Here is a 17,433-nt window from a genome sequence, read left to right as displayed (position 1 = left end):
AAGTCATTAAAAAATTAATCTTGCATCCGTTGTAAAGAGAACAGACCTTGAACAATACATAGTCCAATGCGAATGCTCATGAGTGTACCTTAAGCGATCTGCCTGATGGGTCACTGTCAGTTTCGGCCGAATAACACGCACTCTAGAACGTTGTCCATTTTCGTGGAGTCTATTACAGATAGTTTGATCATTGGCTTGAGTGCCAGTTGACTCCCGCAGTTGATTTTTTAAGGCCCTGGCAGTTAAAATATGCTTCCAAAGTGCAGTGATTCTAACGTTGCAGTATTCTTGCGAAGTTCTAATTCTTCCTGAGCCAGTTCTCCTTACAACATTCCCTGTTTTCTGAAGTTGTTCCCACACGTTTCAGATAACTCGCCTAAACATTAACACGCCGATAAGATTTTTATCAGCCCTTACCGAAACTCCTTGCTGAAGAAAATTTACAAAAATCAGTTACACTTTCGCTTTTCCCAACTTTTTAGGCCAAAAAAAAAAAGTTGGTAATGGTCGGAACGTGACACTTTTTCGTGCTTACATATAAATAATAATAATAAAAAGAAACACTTTAACATACCCATTCAAAATTAACCGGATCCTGCGTAGATATCAATTATCTATCTTGACCTTGAGGTTACGGCTTGAGTCATGTTTTTGTTTGCTGAGAGATAGAAAGTTTTGTGGGGTGCATAATTAATCAAAAAATTCGTTAAAGAAATCAAATTCCTAACAAATTCGTAAAACACTTTCAAGTCGGGAGAAATCAAAATATTATCGATCGAATATTAAAACAGCAACTGTTTGTGATTTGTGATATCATGAAGAAATTGTGAAGCGGGAAATCAGTTGAGGCAGATCGTTTTGGTGGAGGTTCTTGTAAAGCATCCGTAAAAACTGATAGACGTATTAAGAATTTTGTGTACTTTTTTGACACGATCTCGAAGAACTGATCTAGTAGGTATCAAGTTTAATTTGGATCCTTTATCTTTTGACCTACAAAAAAGCTATTCCTTATTGCTAGATATTTCTAAAAAACTTAAGCTCTTCAGAAACACTTTTATCATTTAAAAACACTGCACTGTTATTTAACATTGTCTCAGAATATTAGCCAGATGACTTAAATGTTTTTTTTTTTCGTTATAAATGAACCTCTTTGTTAGATAATATAAATCGTTTAGCTCCCGCGCAAGAAAAATCTGGTGCTAGCTCTCTTATTATAAATAAAACATTTAGAAAGTATATTTAAAAAAATCTTTTCAGTTTTGTGGAGTAAAGTTTTAAGTGATGCTAAAGACAAAACAAATCCGCAATGTTTTTACCAGTTCTTTATAGTCATAAGTACTTAAGGGCTCTACTCTGCTCAAATTCGACATAAGTTGACTTATGTGTTTATTCCTTGTTGACAAAAATATTTTTTTTATTGATTAGATTAGATTACGGCTTATTGCATCTGTTTCGAATAGGACAAAAGTCAAAATTGAAAATCTGTGCAGGAAATTATTTCAATGTGAAACTCATTTGGTGAATTTATTGTAAATTTTCCCATTTTGCTAATCAAAACACACTATTAATATTAACTAAGAAGGTCACTAGGGTGTATGCGTAACTTTTTTTTCATAAAATATTAAATGAAAACAAAAATTATTTGTATCAGCTTTTTGGTTCAAATAAAAATTAAATTAAATTAAATTAAAGGTTCACATTACACGTGTATTTTTAAATTAAACATACAGGTCTTAAGATGTCGGCGAACCCCACAACTGGAGCCATAATGTGAAGCAGTAAACGGGGGGAGTTGTGATCCTAATCGAGATCATGGCTGTCCTCAATAACGGAAAAAAAAGAACACAGGTTTAAAGATGTTTTTTTCTACTTTATACTCGGAATCTTTTTTTTTTAACAAAAAAATAAAAATTTATTCATTTTAATGATAACGTTTGTTTACCTACAGTCTGCACGAAAAAATACAAATTCTTCTTGAGACATGACATAATCATTAAATTCTTCTAAATTGATCCAAATGATAAAGATTACCTGCAGAATATATCAGAGAAAATCCAAATGATATTGTCACATAATTTATAACGGTGGCACGATGTTTTAGTGCATGAAATTCACCCAAATAAGGATATAGCGTTGAAGTTGCACCAGAAATTCTAAACAAAACACACACATAAAGTAACTTTCGGTTTTGAAAAAATCTTCATTCTTACCCAAGACCGGTTATAAATCGCAACAACACATATACCCATTTATTCCAAGCAAACATCGATAAAAATGAAAATATTGTTGTAATAAACATTGTGCGTAATAAGACCATTCGTCGTCCAAAAATATCACAAATATGTCCCCAAGGAAATGCTGCCAATATTAATCCTAAACAAGTACAGATAAGGAATTACTGTTGGATGTTTTAGTTCTTCTGGAAGACGTACCAAAATATATTGATGCATTCATTGTGGCTCTATCCAGAGGATTCGTATCAAAATCGCACTTTGATGCTAGGACAATGATTGAGGAAGAAACTGTTTCGTTGATTATACCTAACACAAGTACCGCACATGCTGCTAGAATTTCTAAATGAGCTTTTCCATATCCTGATTATCAAAATAAAAAACTTCATTTTAACCAAAAATTTTGGAATCACAACAATTTTAACACACCAATGAGGTTTAAAGTATCTTCAAGCGAATAATCTTCAACTTGATCCACGTTTAATTCAACTTCACTAATTGTTACACTTTTTCTCTTTTTATTATCAATATTTTCTTCGGCCATATTTTCACTTTTCATTTCAATCTCAGAAAAATCAATAATCAAATCTTGATTTCATTATTTTTCGCGAGTTATCTTAATTTTAAATACATCCAACTTCGATTAACTTAACTTTAACAATATAACATTCGGAAGAGGTATCAACTTTGGAATGTGTGCAAATATGTTTTGAACTAATAAATGAGACCTGTTCAACTGCCCATCAGAGATGACCAGATTTTTAAACAAGATCTCTCACATAATTTATTGCAGAACCTTACAGCGCCAGCAGCGTTTCGATGTACATTTACTTAAATGTTTAAATTAAACAAACATGTTTTTTTTTAAATTTTATTGTAAGGTTGCCAAGGTTTTTGTTTGAATTTTAGATACTAAAAAATATCATCAATGAATTTATTTGTATACGATTACAATGGCGTTTCCATTATAAAAGATTTTTAGTTTTGTGAGACTTCAAAAACATGGATAAGTATTATTTATTATTGTTTTGTAAAAATTGTAAAATATGCATAAAGTCAGAAATTCTACGTAAGGTACATGGATAAATAATATCTACATAAATGGAAAACCCTACTTTTGACTTACAGAAATCTTTACCTATAGAAGTCAAAGTTGTGACAAAGGGTTGCCAGAGGCCTTAAAACAAAAAAAAAAAGATTTATTAAAAAACTACACGATCATTAACAAGAGTGAATGTTGGTACCATTAGAGCATTTGTAAAAACAAAAACAATAACGAATCAATAAAAGCGTAATTAGATGCAAAAGGGTTTCCAGCAGTCATAAAAGTACCTAGTTAATAAACTAAAAAAATAAAAAGATTAAAAAGATTAAAAAAAGAATTATGTATTTGATAAGGGAAAAGGCTGGCTCTACCATATAATAAAGGGTTAGTTTAGGGCTATTAGTTTAAAAAAAAAAGAACTCCAGTAAACCCTATCTTTTCACCTAACTTTTGAAAGCATTTTTTTAGCTGTTCTACATTGTTCTACGTTATCCCCTGGCGTTAAGGAAGAGTATATTGTAGGATATTAAGCTTTATAATATGGAGAACAAATGAGGTTATGAGAACAATAGTGGCGTAAGCCATAAAATTTAGTTTTGAGCTACGAGAGATTTAAGAAACAGGTTTGGGTTTTTTAAAACAACACTTTTTTGAATACAATCTGATTTTGAGTGTAGCTAGCTGCATTAATCTTTTTTTGACGTGATAACGACTTATAAATCGATGAACCATGGCAGCCACCACAAAAAAGTGACGCCATTTTCTCTTGTTCCACTCTCTCGGCAAAAATTTCAATTCAAAATTAAAAATAAACTATTAGAGATACAAAAATCTTCTATAGCTTATTTAAAAGATAATAACCCAAAGTTAAATACATTTTTAAAAATTCCATCTTTAAATAGGGTAAATAGTGGTAAAACAAAATTTCAAAAAATTGGCTATTTTCTAAACGCGACAATGTAAAGAGTTCAATTTTTTTAAATCAATAGATAAATTTATTGCAAGACTGACAGTGGCATTGAAAAAACTCTAAAAAAAATTTTAAAACCAAGCTATTAATGATTTTCTAAAGCTAAAACATGAGGTAGACCTTTGACAAAGTAGTGATTATAGGTAGGGAAATTTTTTTTTTGACAGTTTGAAAAAAGGCATTCGAAAGATAATAAAGAAAAAAGTTAGGGGTCTGACACGGATTTTTTTGTAAGTCTCTGCGTTTCGAAATATGAATTTTTGAAAAACATCTACTTATTTTGGGGTATTTTTGGGCGAGTTTTTATTTATTTAAATTTTTTGTAGCATTCAAAAAATCTTAAGCTTATAGAACATGTAGTCTATGACTGTGCGCATACATGTGCAAAAAATTGGTATTTCAAAATGGTTTTTGACCGAAAAACGGGAAAAACAAGTTTTTTGTCCCAAGTTTTTTGACCTTTTTTACCCGTTTTTTATTTTTATCTTTTTTTCTTCAACAGATAAACATAAATGAAATTTATATTGTAGATAGATAATAGATAGGACTATATCTGTGCAAAATTTCAATCAATTTTGTAGTCACAGTTTTGAGATAACGGTAAAATAAGATTTTATTATTCAACAGGTTCTATCTTTTGATCAACAAATACAACTTTAACTTTAACTTTATTGAGCATCCTGATGATGTTACCTTTCATTTGGTATATGTGCATAACTGTACATTCACTACAAGCTACACAATGTTAAATTAAAAAACCTGCAAAATACCTCGAAATACCTGTGGAGATCTGTTGATCATGAAAAGCCACCAGTGTGGGAAGTACCGTATTCTCAGTTTGAAATGAAGACATGGTTGGCTTTAAAAAATTCTAAATTTTTTTCTAGGCATCGCAGAAATAAGATTGAAACGTAATTTGAAAGGTGAAATAATGAGCTTTCACATGATTCAAGGTTGTCATTGAAAAAATTGATTCAATAGCGTGAGAAAATAAAATTATATGCTTTTTTTTGTTTTTTTTTATGAAAATTGGTCGAGTTTAAAAAATTCTAGCTCTTTTTGTAGATGTATAATAGACATGATCGATATACATATTTTGAGCTGAAGCAATAAGCTTTCAGACTGTATAAATTTTTTTATAGGTTGTTATATGGAAAAAATGGATTTTTGGGTGATGGAAGTGATTTTTTCACTTTTTTCATAAGAAATGATTGTTTTTAATAAATTATTTTAATACTTTTTTCACATTGTAAAAATTTTAAAATGGTTTTAGAAGCAATTTTTGGCTTTTTTTGTAAGCTTTTAAAATAAAAAAATTAATATAATGAGAAAAGAAGAAAGGTATTTTTGTTTAGCTTTTTCTTGTAAATTATGATTGTTTGAAATAAATAAACGCTTCAACTGACTCATTTCAAATAAAAGCACACAACCTGTTTCATACGACGTTATCACGTAAAATCATCGTCCGTAAACCGGCTTTACAGACAACCTCTTTTATTATATAATTTCAATTATTATTTAAAAGTGTATAGAAAAATGACTCCGTATTTATTTTTTTGTCCCCCCCAAATGACAATTGAAAAGACCTGTCTTTTTTTCAAAAATAACTAAGCTGGCCGAATTTTAAAAGAATTTTACTGTCTTTGTTGCCAAATAACAACTATTGCGTTTTTAAACACTTCTCCTAATGAATAGAATGAAAAAGCAAAACAAAATAAAATGAATAAACAAAACATACTTTATTATATTTGTCTGATTTACAATGTAAACATAAAAAAAATAAAGATTCGTCTAAAAAAATGGAAAGTATTTAAAATTCTCAAAATAACTTTTAGTTCTTATCTGGTTTTGTTTTCTAGCAATAAAAATTTTAATAAAAAACAGTCTAGTTCTAGGTACTGGTCGTAAAAGAAAAAAAAAAAAAAAAATCAAGTGTGCAATTCACACGTGGTAGAAGTGAAACCTTAAAAAATCATTTTTCTTGCAAAAAAAAAAAATAGAAAAAATCTACCTATTTTTATTCTATCACCTTCAAATCCATGTTTTTTTATATCACAACCTATATAAATTTATATCATCTGAAAGCTTATTGTCTTAGCTCAAAATATATATATCGATCATAGTAGAGTAACTAAAGCAAATTATTAGGGAACCCGGCCGAACAGCTCTGATTTTGACGATTTTTTTTCAAACGTAGGTAATTAAAAACACTTTAAATTTATAGATTAAAAATTGCCGGTGTTGCCGTATTGTTTTTTAAAATTAAAATTAAATTTTTTTTAACAAAACCATTTTTTTTTTGCCTAAATTTCATAAAACAAATGATAGCAAAAGATTCTCTAGGTAATTTAAGGAAAATATATGTATAAAAGGCAGTAAGGGACAATCTTCCATCGTTTAAGCGATAAACGCAATTTTCTAACATTCTGACCTCAAACACAAAAAAAAATATTTTGAAAACAACGGCAACACCTACAATATTTTAAAATACATTTTTAAAAAGCCAGAAGCTCATTCTTATCTCTTAAATTTAAATCCACTAAATTTAATCAAGACTTTTTGAAAAAATGGTCCTCAAACTCAGAATTAAAAAAAAAATGTTATTAGAAAAATTTAAAATTACTTTTTTCCAAACATTTTCTAATAAAATATGAATTTATTTAAAAAAAAATGTTTGGCCATAAATATTATCAGTTGAATTTCGAAGCAAAAAAGGTAAAATATATCACACTTTTGAAAAAAAAAAATGAAAAATTACTTCAATTTCAATGGTTTTTTTTTATTAAAACTGAATTTTCGCATTGAAATAATTAATTTTCTCAAAGACTGTGGTAAATAGGAACTTTAAATTTTTGCTATTTATCTAAGTAAGGGTTATTAAATGAATAAAAAATAATTTTATGTTTAGATATTGAACTTTAAAAAAAAAAATAAGTTACATTTTTTTTCAAAAGTTCTTCGAAAATGAAATACTTTTTAATTTTTTTCATAAACCGTAATACATATTGACATTTCCTTTTATAATTTGAAATCATAATAAATGCGGCCAAAAAAAATTGAAAATAAATGCATTTTATATTACGACCAAGTTTAAAAAACCACATGTTAAAATTTTTTCAATAATTTTTTTTTTCAAAAATCTGAGTTCAATTACCATTCTTTCAAAAGCCGTTCATTCAATTAACTTAATTTTAATTTTACATATATGACTAAGCTTCTAGCTTTTAAAAAATGTATATTTGAATATTGTAGGTGTTGCCGTTGTGTTCAAATATTTTTTTTTGTGTTTGAAGTCAATTAATAAGAAAATTGCATCTATCGCTTGAACGATGAAAGATTGTCCCTTACTCCTATATATTTTTTTTCCTTGAATTTCCTAGACAATCTTTTGGCATCAATTAATTTATGAAATTTAAGAAAAATTTTTGAAAAAAATTTGTTTTTGTTCACAAAAATCTTCAATTAAATTTAAAAAATCAAAACGGCAACACCGGCAATTTTTAATCTATAGACTTTAAAGTATTTTTAATAACCGACGTTTTAAAAAAAAGATCATCAAAATCTAAGCTGTTCGGCCGGGTTCCCTAATATTGCCAATTTTTGAGCTTTAGTTACTCCACTATCAGGTGTATGAGACATCTACAAAAAGAGCTATAATTTTTTAAACTCGATGAAATTTCATCCAAAAAGCAAAAAAAAAATTTATTTTTATGTTCTCATGCTATTAAATCAATTTTTTTTGTTTGACAACCTATAAAAAATTGTATACCATGTGAAAGCTTATTGTTTCACATTGTATAATGATGCACAAATCTTATTTCAAAGATGTCTACAAGAGAAATTAGAATTTTTTAAAGTCAAGCATGTCGAATTTCCAGACTGAGATTACGGTACTTCCTACACTGGTAGCTGGTCATCGCCAACAGATCTCCACAGGTGTTTTGAGGTATTTTTAAATTTTTTTCAATTTAAGATTGTGTAACTTGTAGAGCACGTAACGTTATGTGTGATATATCAAATAAAAGGTTATGTTATCAGCATGTATGAAAGTTAAATCAAATTTGTATGTGCCCTAGATCAAAAGATATAACGTGTGTTGGAAAAGAACATCTTTTTACCGTTATCTCCGAATTTTGAATATGAAATTAATTGAAATTTTGTACAGTTATAATTTATTTAATTACCTACGATACTTAAGAAGTTTTCACTTCAAAATAAACATAAGAAAAGGAGAAATTTAGATAATTTTAGTAAAACATGTAAAATTCTAAAAAAAAGATTGATCATGATCATGATCATGTTTAGGTAAACAGTTAAGAAATTGTAAAAATCTAAGTACTAAAGAATTAAATTTTTGGCGGGATGTGGCGGGATCGAAATGTTAAAAAAAATATAAGAAATATGTATTTATTGTACCTAAAAGGATGGAAAAAAAACTTTTTTTTTTTAATTTATTTAACCAGGAAAATGCTATTTATAAATTTTATAGATTATAGATCAATATCAAAAATATCACGGACAAAAATGTTCGCTTAACATTTTTTTCATCATTTTCATCCCAAAAACATAATCTGTTGAATCAACAGATTTTTCTTTTGAAATCTTTAGAAAAAGTTTTTATTTAAAAGATTACCTGGACAGTAAACAGCAGATATTCCGACAAATATACTGGCGTAGTTAATAACTACTGGACGGTATTTCGCTGTAGTAAATTCTCCCAAATATGGGTAAGTAGCTGCTGATGCTCCAGCAATTCTAAAATATGTTTTATGTTTTTAAAATATTTATCATCATCATCAAACAAGAATACTTTTTTACCCGATTCCAGCTAGAAAACGCAGCACTACAAAAACCCAAAAGTTAGAAACAAACATTGAAATAAATGAAAATACTACAGCAAAAGTTGAAGCTCGAAAAAGAACAGTTCGCCTTCCAGAAATATCTGATAGATATCCCAAAACATATGATGCCGTAACAATACCTTTTGTTTAATGCAAATACAATCAAACAATTATAAAAAAAGCTTAGATGGATCAACATACCAGCAACACATGCTGCACACATTATAGATTTTTCCATTGAGTTAATATCGAAATCACATTGAGCTGCAATTATGATCATACTCATTCCCATCTATTCATTTAAAATCATCATTAGAAGAACACCAATGACGAATAATACTTCCCACTGAACTCTTCCAAATCCTAATCACGACAAACGATAAAATCAAACTTTTTTCTTATAGAAATAATGTTGACGTACCAATCAAATTGAGGGCATCTTCTATAGACCATTCTTTAACAACTTGCTTAGCTTCGATATCTAAAGACTTTTGTTTTGTTTTCGAATGCACTTCAAACCCGTTAGGAGGCATTTTTGCAACTGGACCCCAAATGATTTTGTGTCTTTTATCTTAGCATTTTATCACTTTGCGCATTCATTGATAAGAAATTTTGATATAATGATAAAAGAATTAAAGTTAGCACAATAAAATTTTGAATAAACTTTGAATTTGGCTAATTAGTTCATTCATATTTGCAGAATTTTATGATAAAAAGAAGTTTGAATGAATCAAGAAGAACACTTAATATAATTGGAGCTTATCTTGATTTACTGTCATCATTAAAACATGACTATTGAAGTACTTTTTGCAGAAGGATCAACAAACGCAAATGTTTGAAAAAGTTTTATCTTTTTCCAAAATGTTTTCTATAACTTCTGGTAGAGGATTTACGCTTTTGAGACGTTTAAAGGTAAATAAATACTAAAACAAGTCGATTGCAATTCAGTCTACCCAACAGTATAATGTGAACTACCGTGCTCCCCACTCCATTAGCCATTAAAATAATCACAAAATTCATAAGATATTGCAAGTCAAGAGGTCAAGTAGAGCTTGTTGCTTGAAAGGAAACTTCACATGCAGCCAATCTGCAGATACTGTGTTTTTGGATGAAGTCGAGTCATGGCATTTTTACATTTTGATGACACCAACCCTATTTCGGGTACGAAATAAATAAATAAATACATAAAAAGTTTAAACAAAGTTGAAAAAATGTTTTAAAGAAGCATGCCACAACGACGAGTAAAAATAACATTTAGGGAACACCTTCGTTTGATAAGGGGAGAGGGCTTTCTTAAGTCCGGCTTAATAGAATAAAGACTATGTTGAAGCCCAAGCAGCTTGTCATGTGTAACAATTCCTCCGAATTTTGAAATTTGGCCCGTAAACTTAATGGTCCGAAAATTTTCACCAGCCCAGGACTGGATTTAAACACCCTGCAAACATTTTTCGAACAATTACACTGTGTAACACTCAAAATAAACGCGGGCGGAGACCCATCACGATTTGTAGAGCTAGTTGCACTGATTACGAAACGTTTTTTAAACACTCCATAACACCCCCAATATCTGGAGTTAGGGTCAAAACCCGTTTTTTTGGACTTTCACCCATTGAAAAAAGTTCAGCTTCGTCAAATTTTTACCCATTTTAGATTTCTTTACAGTTTAAGATAGACACTTGGACCTTTTGGCTGGCAAAGTTTTAAAATTCCATTTTTTTCGTCATTTACCCAACTACTACATCATTTTAATGTATATGCTTTCTAAACAACATGCTGTTTTAAAAATATATTATAAAATAATATTTATTTCCAAATCAAACGAGGTATTTTTTATGAAAATCAGTTCAAAATTGGCTAAACAATTTTACGATTTCAACAAAGACACAGAAATTCGAACGTTCAGGCACCGAACAAAAATGCAATTTGGGCACGTAGTACTACAACTTAGGCAACAGGCGATTTTTTGTAGCGGAGTTCAATACAATCATTTTTTTACTATGGGAGGGGGATCTATCTCCCCCACTTAAAAAATTAATTAAAACGGCAACACTTACAGTTATAAATGTTACCATTTCCGAAAGACAGAATTGTAAATTTAATTCTAGTTTTTTTAATCAATATATTTCAATCAATTGTTTTTGAAATAATCGATTTCAAAGTTAAAAATAGACAAAATAAAAATTTAAAAAACTAATTAATTATACTATTCTTTTTTAGGCTGTGAATTTTAATACAAATAATCTTTACTTACCTTTATTTTTTCGTCCACAGGGACGAAATGCCAAATGTTTATTGGACTAAAACCGTAAAAGACTAAATTTCATCAAAAAATATATGTTTTAAAGTTTCATTGCTTCTTATGAATAGGCAACAAAAAATTGAAAACAATATAAAATGAATAAACATAATTAACTGTCTGATTTACAATGTAAGAATATAAAAATAAAAATTGGTCTAAAAACAATTAAAATTCTGGAAATAACATTTGATTCTATGTACATTGTACATGTATCTACTTATTTGTTTTTTTTTTTTTTCAACCATTATAAATTTAAATAAAACCACAGTCTAGTTTAACTTGGTTGTAAAACAAAAAAAAACAAATAAACATATCTTTGAAAAAGGAGAAATTTAGATAAAATCTTAAATCCATTGTGTTTTGAATACAAACTTGGTTTTGATTCTTTGCAGAGACTTGATAGTCAGAAAGACCTAGGAGTGATTTTTGACTCCAAATTGAGTTTTTTACTTCATATAGATCATGTCATTTCCAAAGCTAACTCAATGTTGGGCTTCATAATTCGAAATACAAAACTATTTAATGATCCTTATACACTAAAAACACTATACTCATCTCTTGTTAGACCGCTGTTAGAATATTGTTGCGTTATATGGAATCCCTATACTCAATCGAGCATTTATCGTATTGAAAAGGTTCAGAAAAAATTTACAAAGTTTGCTTTGCGTAAAATTTATAAAAATTCAGATGTTCCATGTTATGAGACTAGGTGTACTCTTATAGACCTAAAACCTCTAGTTTTGAGAAGAAAATTGTATTCTGTCCTTTTTGCTTATGATGTCCTCAGTTCTAATATTGATTGTCCAATGTTGTTATCAATGTTCAATATTTATGCTCCAGCTCGTAGCTTGCGCCCAAGAGATGGCGATTTTTTACATATTCCTTACCATAGTACAAGTTACGCTAGACATAATCCAATTACAAATGCTTGTATAAATTTCAATGAATTTGACTCAGCTATTGACTTTAATGTAAATAGAAATGTAATTAAGAAAAATGTATTGAGTCTATTGTAACAGTTATTTTTTTTTTTTATTATTTAAATATTGAAGATGTATGTATATATTATATTGTTATTAATGTAGTCTATAAAAAGTTTGTAACTTGATTGACGAAATAAATAAATAAGTAAAATATAATAAACAAATATATGTTTGTTTAGGTATGGCAATGAAAATACTGGAGAAAATCTAGTAAAGAGTAAAATTTTTGGCGCGATCGAAATGTAAAATTATAAAAAATATGTATTTGTTCCACCAAAAGGATGGAAAAAACTTATATGTCTAACTAATGTAAGTAGAATAATCGATGGACCATGGCAGCATTCACGAAAAAGTGCTACGATTTTTTCCCGGTCCACCTGGACCAGTGCAGCATAAATTTCAATTAAAAATAAACTATTGGAGATACAAAAATTTTCTGTAGCTTATTTGAATAGATAATAACCTAAAGTTGAATACTCCTGAAGGATTTTTAAAAATTCCATCATTCAATAGGGTAAATAGGGGTAAAACGAAATTACAAAAAAGTGCCTATTTTCTGAACGCGACATTGTAGAAAATGATTTTTTTTTAATGGATAGAAAAATTTATTGTTAGGCTGACAATCGTATTGAAAAAATTCTAAAATATTTCAAAACCAAGTTATAAATGTTTTTTTTTTTAAACTAAAACATGTGTGCAGTGTGGGAAGTACCGTATTCTCAGTTTGAAATTTTGACATGGTTGACTTTAAAAAATTCTAACTTTTTTTCTAGGCATCGTAGAAATATGATTGAAGCGTAAAATAAAAAGTGAAATAATAAACATTCAGATGACATAAAATTTATTATAGGTTGTCATAGAAAAAATATAATTTAATGGTGAGAGAAGATAAAAAAGATCGATTTTCTACCTCTTTTTGTAAATGTCGCACAGACATGGATTTTTTCATGAAATATGATTGTTTTTAATAAATTATTTGTATACTTTTCTTACAAGAAAGTTGACAAATAAATAATTTTTAGATAATTTTTTTAACGTTATCACGTAAAATTACCGTCCGTAAACCACTTTTTTATAAACTTTACAAATCATTCAGATTAAAAAAAAAAATGGATAACATTTTCTTATGTCAAAAAAACATAATCTGCCTACTCTATTTTTCATTTGAAATCTGAATAGACATTAAGAAAAAGCATTTATTATTAAAAGATTACCTGGACAATAAATAGCAGAAATTCCGACAAATATACTGGCATAGTTAATAACTATTGGACGGTATTTCGCTGTATTAAATTCTCCCAAATAAGGGTAAGCAGCTGCTGATGCTCCAGCAATTCTAAAATATGTTTTATGTTTTAAATAAATTAACCATCATCAACAAACAAGAAAATTTTCTTACCCGATTCCAGTTAGAAAACGCGACACTACAAATACCCAAAAGTTAGAAACAAACATTGAAATCAATGAAAACACTACAGCTAAAGTTGAAGCTCGAATAAGAACAGTTCGCCTTCCAGAAATATCAGATAGATATCCCCAACCAAATGATGCCAAAAGAATACCTTTTATTTTATGCAAATAAAATCAACCAATTTTTGAAAAAGGCTAAAAAGCATCATTACAACATACCAGTAAAACATGCTGCACTCATTATAGATTTTTCCTGGGAGTTAATATCGAATTCACATTGGGCAGCAATTATTAACATACTCATTCCCATCGATTCATTTAAAACCATCATTAGAAGAACACCAGAGACGAACAAAATTTCCCACTGAACTCTTCCAAATCCTAATCACGTAAAACGATCAAGTTAAAAATTTTCCTTAAAGAAATAATTTTGACGAACCAATCAAATTGAGGGCATCTTCGATGAACCATTCTTTAACGACTTTTTTAGCTTCGATATCTAAGGACTTTTGTTTTGTATGATTCAAATGCACGTCAAATCCGTTGGGAGGCATTTTTGCAACTAAACCTCAACTGATTTTAGGGTCTTTTTTATCTCAGCATATTTTATCTCAGCATATTTGATAAGAAATTTTGATTTATAGATCAAAAATCTAAAGTAAGCACAATTAAATATGGTCTAAACTTTGAACTTAGCTAACTAGTTCATTTATATTTTTGCAGAATTTTATGATGGTAAGACGTTAAATATGAATTAGGAGGAATATTTTATGGTACTAAAGTTTACTTTAACTTTCTGTCACCATTATAATATGTTTTTATGGTTTTTATAACGCAAGTTATAACAACAATCTTATCAAAAAGTCCAAAAAGGGGAAGCTTTTTCTTGAAAGGAAACTTCACAGCTTTTCTGCAGACTCCATGTTTTTGTGTGAAGTCGATTTATCTGTGAAAAAGATTTCAACCCAACATTTATTCATTGTCTTGTGTCCATTTTATTTTTTCAAAGGCGCTCCTATTTTACGCCGAACGCTATATGAAGAAGAGAGGCACCCCAATTTTTGGTTGATTTGTTTGGCTTCCTGGAAGACAATGGCGTCCAAAATCTTCAACAGATCATTTGTATTGTATTGAAATTAAAATTCACCAAAAAATGCATTGGAAATTATTTTTAACCTGTAATTTTCCCCAAAACAACTTTTGCAACAGTTCTTGTGTTAACGTGAATTGTTTTGACGGAATTCACGCATGTTCGGTAAAATTAATGTTATGGTTGCCCGTTTAAAATTACGTATTGCTCCGGAAGAATCACGAATCTTTGCTGTAAAATCGCAGATTGCTCTGATTAGATTAAAGATTTTATCGATAAAATTATTGCTTCCGTCCAATAACAGATTTCCCCCGTAAAATAAAGAGACGCTTAAACAAAATGATGCTTTCACCAGTAAAATAACGGATAGCTATGGTTAATCGCGAATATATGAAATCAAGGTTGAAAATCACTGTGAAAAGTATACCTCTGTCTGCTATTGCTTTTTTCGTGGTTTAATTTTTTTTTAAGTACCGGCACTGTGTGAAAAAAGTCAAAAATGGTGGAAATAAGAAAACCAGCTAACATCCTGATTTCCAATGCGTCAATAAAATCATCAAAATTTGCGACGAAATAATTTTTAAGTAATTTTAAAGTTATTGTTACGAAAATGCGATTATTTCTGACATGTAGTTTAGCTTTCGAGAAGGACTCTTGAAAATTACATCCGTTACTAAAATTGCAGTGGTTTACAAGTGAAAAGTCTTGACAAACCAAATTCACTGCCAAATCGAACCCAACTGTGATTTTGCTAAAATCAGACCATAAAATTATTAAATAATCATTTTTATCAAAAAACAAAACCGACTTCCATAGACCAAAACTGGGTTTTATGGTTTTTCTAATAGTTCCTATGGCTAAAACTGAACGAAATTGAAATGGGACCACACTGCAGCCACCAGCTATCCAATACAAAAAGAATTATCAAAATTGGTTCACTCAGTCCAAAGTAATGCGGTAACAAACATAAAAAAAAAAAAAAAAAAAAAAAACAGACGAATTGAATACCTCCTCCTTTTTGGAAGTCGGTAAAAAAAAGAATTTTTTTTTATTAACGATTTTCAGACAAGGTGCTACACATTGTTTAAGCTATGTTCTTGCTCTTGCAGTTCAAAGCACTTTTATGTTAGCTTACTTGTAGGTTATTAGAGCTGTTTCTATATATATGTATTTTAAGAAATTTGGTTGATGTAGGGGAAGAGCCGGCATGGAGGCCAAATGTTAGTTTTTTTGACACGAAACCAATACTTGCCCTATTGAGCAAGTAAAAATAAGCATGTATTAAGAGTAATGTAATGCATGCATGTAATTTTCCAATAGGTATTGAGAACAAAAATAGTACACAATTTGTTTTTTTTTTACTATCAACAAGTTCTCAAGTACAAACACAAACCAACATCGTTTTCAATATGGCTTAGAACAAAAAGTAGTAAAGATTTTGTGTAAATACTTTTGTCGCTTTCGATTAAATGCCAGAAAGGTTTCACAATTCACATCACTGAATTGAATCACAATTAGGATAATCATATTTATATCCCTGGATGGTGGTCCACTAATTAATCGGATACCCTGGGCAACTAAAATAATTTTTTCATAGATAAAAAAACAAAAAAGTAAGTATACGCCCAAGTGAACGCGAATTTTTATATTAACACCTCAAAATTGATTCTTCCGTAAGCAAAATTTTTTCCGCTTCACGTTTGGGTTATGCAAACTAAGTAGATTCTCATGTGAGCAAATGTTTTTCCGCTACACCCTGATATCAACTCAAAAGGAATACATATCACAACTATTTTCTAGTAAACTTTTACTTTCATGTTCTTATTTTGTAACGATGCAATTTTTTCTTACCAATTAGTTTGCAGACTTCTTGTTTGTTTGCCAACAGCTTGTAACTATACTTTGCATTGGACTAGGTATTAATCAAGAGTACGTAATACTGATTCTACAATTTCATCGGAAGTGGTATAGGTACATACGCAAAAATTTTAAAAAGTATACGTGGGATATAAAAACCGAAATTTTTTTCGGGACTTATCTGTCAGTAGCAAGGGATATAAGTCCCGAATTCTATTCTAGATTTATGATCCAATAAAGTGGGACATACATTTCGAAAAAAAACCAACTTATGTCCATGCACCTTTTTTTTACTAAAACGTGCTTTAACGAAAAATCGCACAGTTCTTATTTGATTACTTTCATTATTTGTTATTATATAATTGTTGAAAATTAATTCCCTTTTAATTTTTTTAGTGTGTACTAGGTTCTTATTAGAGAGTGTAGTTCGATCCCACCTTACATGGGACATGGGACAAATCAAGGGGCACGGTAGTGCCCAGCCAAGTTCTCTAGCAACTTTGGCACTACACCCTTATATACAGGAAACAACTCAGGCCATTTTCAACCCCCCTCTAACTTCCACACCAAAGATGCCAGAATATTCAAACTCTGAGATATAGGACTTCAAAAATCGCGAAAACCGTAACTGACTCACTGACAGATCATCAATATTATGGAGAACTTCCCGCTTTCGCAGAAACTTGAAATTCCACATGGTGATAGGA

General features: G+C 29.5%; 2 protein-coding genes across 6 annotated transcripts in view; both read right to left on the bottom strand.

Moving 5' to 3' along the window:
• Positions 1–17,433, bottom strand: part of LOC129913297 (synaptic vesicle glycoprotein 2B) — a 28,539-nt gene that overhangs the window by 1,826 nt on the left and 9,280 nt on the right. Inside the window, exons 1-4 of one of the 4 annotated variants that reach the window (XM_055991893.1) lie at positions 14,219–14,418; positions 13,999–14,160; positions 13,769–13,931; positions 13,584–13,705 (exon numbers count right to left, since the gene is read on the bottom strand). The exons of the other annotated variants lie outside the window; for them this stretch is intronic. Coding sequence (XP_055847868.1) covers positions 13,584–13,705; positions 13,769–13,931; positions 13,999–14,160; positions 14,219–14,333 — 562 coding nt within the window. The 5' untranslated portion in view covers positions 14,334–14,418. Of the gene's footprint in view, positions 1–13,583; positions 13,706–13,768; positions 13,932–13,998; positions 14,161–14,218; positions 14,419–17,433 lie in introns of those variants that run through there. 4 annotated transcript variants of the gene reach the window in all.
• On the bottom strand, positions 8,768–11,513 carry LOC129913299 (synaptic vesicle glycoprotein 2B-like). 2 transcript variants are annotated; one of them, XM_055991900.1, is made up of 4 exons: positions 9,509–11,513; positions 9,289–9,450; positions 9,065–9,227; positions 8,768–9,001 (listed from the first exon to the last, which is right to left on the bottom strand). In XM_055991900.1, the coding sequence occupies exons 2-4, from the start codon at positions 9,377–9,379 to the stop codon at positions 8,851–8,853; spliced, it is 405 nt and encodes a 134-aa protein (XP_055847875.1). In that variant the 5' UTR covers positions 9,380–9,450; positions 9,509–11,513; the 3' UTR covers positions 8,768–8,850. The 2 variants fall into 2 exon arrangements, with proteins under 2 accessions (XP_055847875.1, XP_055847874.1); XM_055991899.1 differs by having other exon boundaries at positions 9,289–11,513.

The sequence above is a fragment of the Episyrphus balteatus genome, chromosome 3, assembly GCF_945859705.1.
Source record: "Episyrphus balteatus chromosome 3, idEpiBalt1.1, whole genome shotgun sequence".
NCBI classification, from domain to species: domain Eukaryota; kingdom Metazoa; phylum Arthropoda; class Insecta; order Diptera; family Syrphidae; genus Episyrphus; species Episyrphus balteatus.
This window is presented reverse-complemented; position numbering and strand designations above follow the sequence as displayed.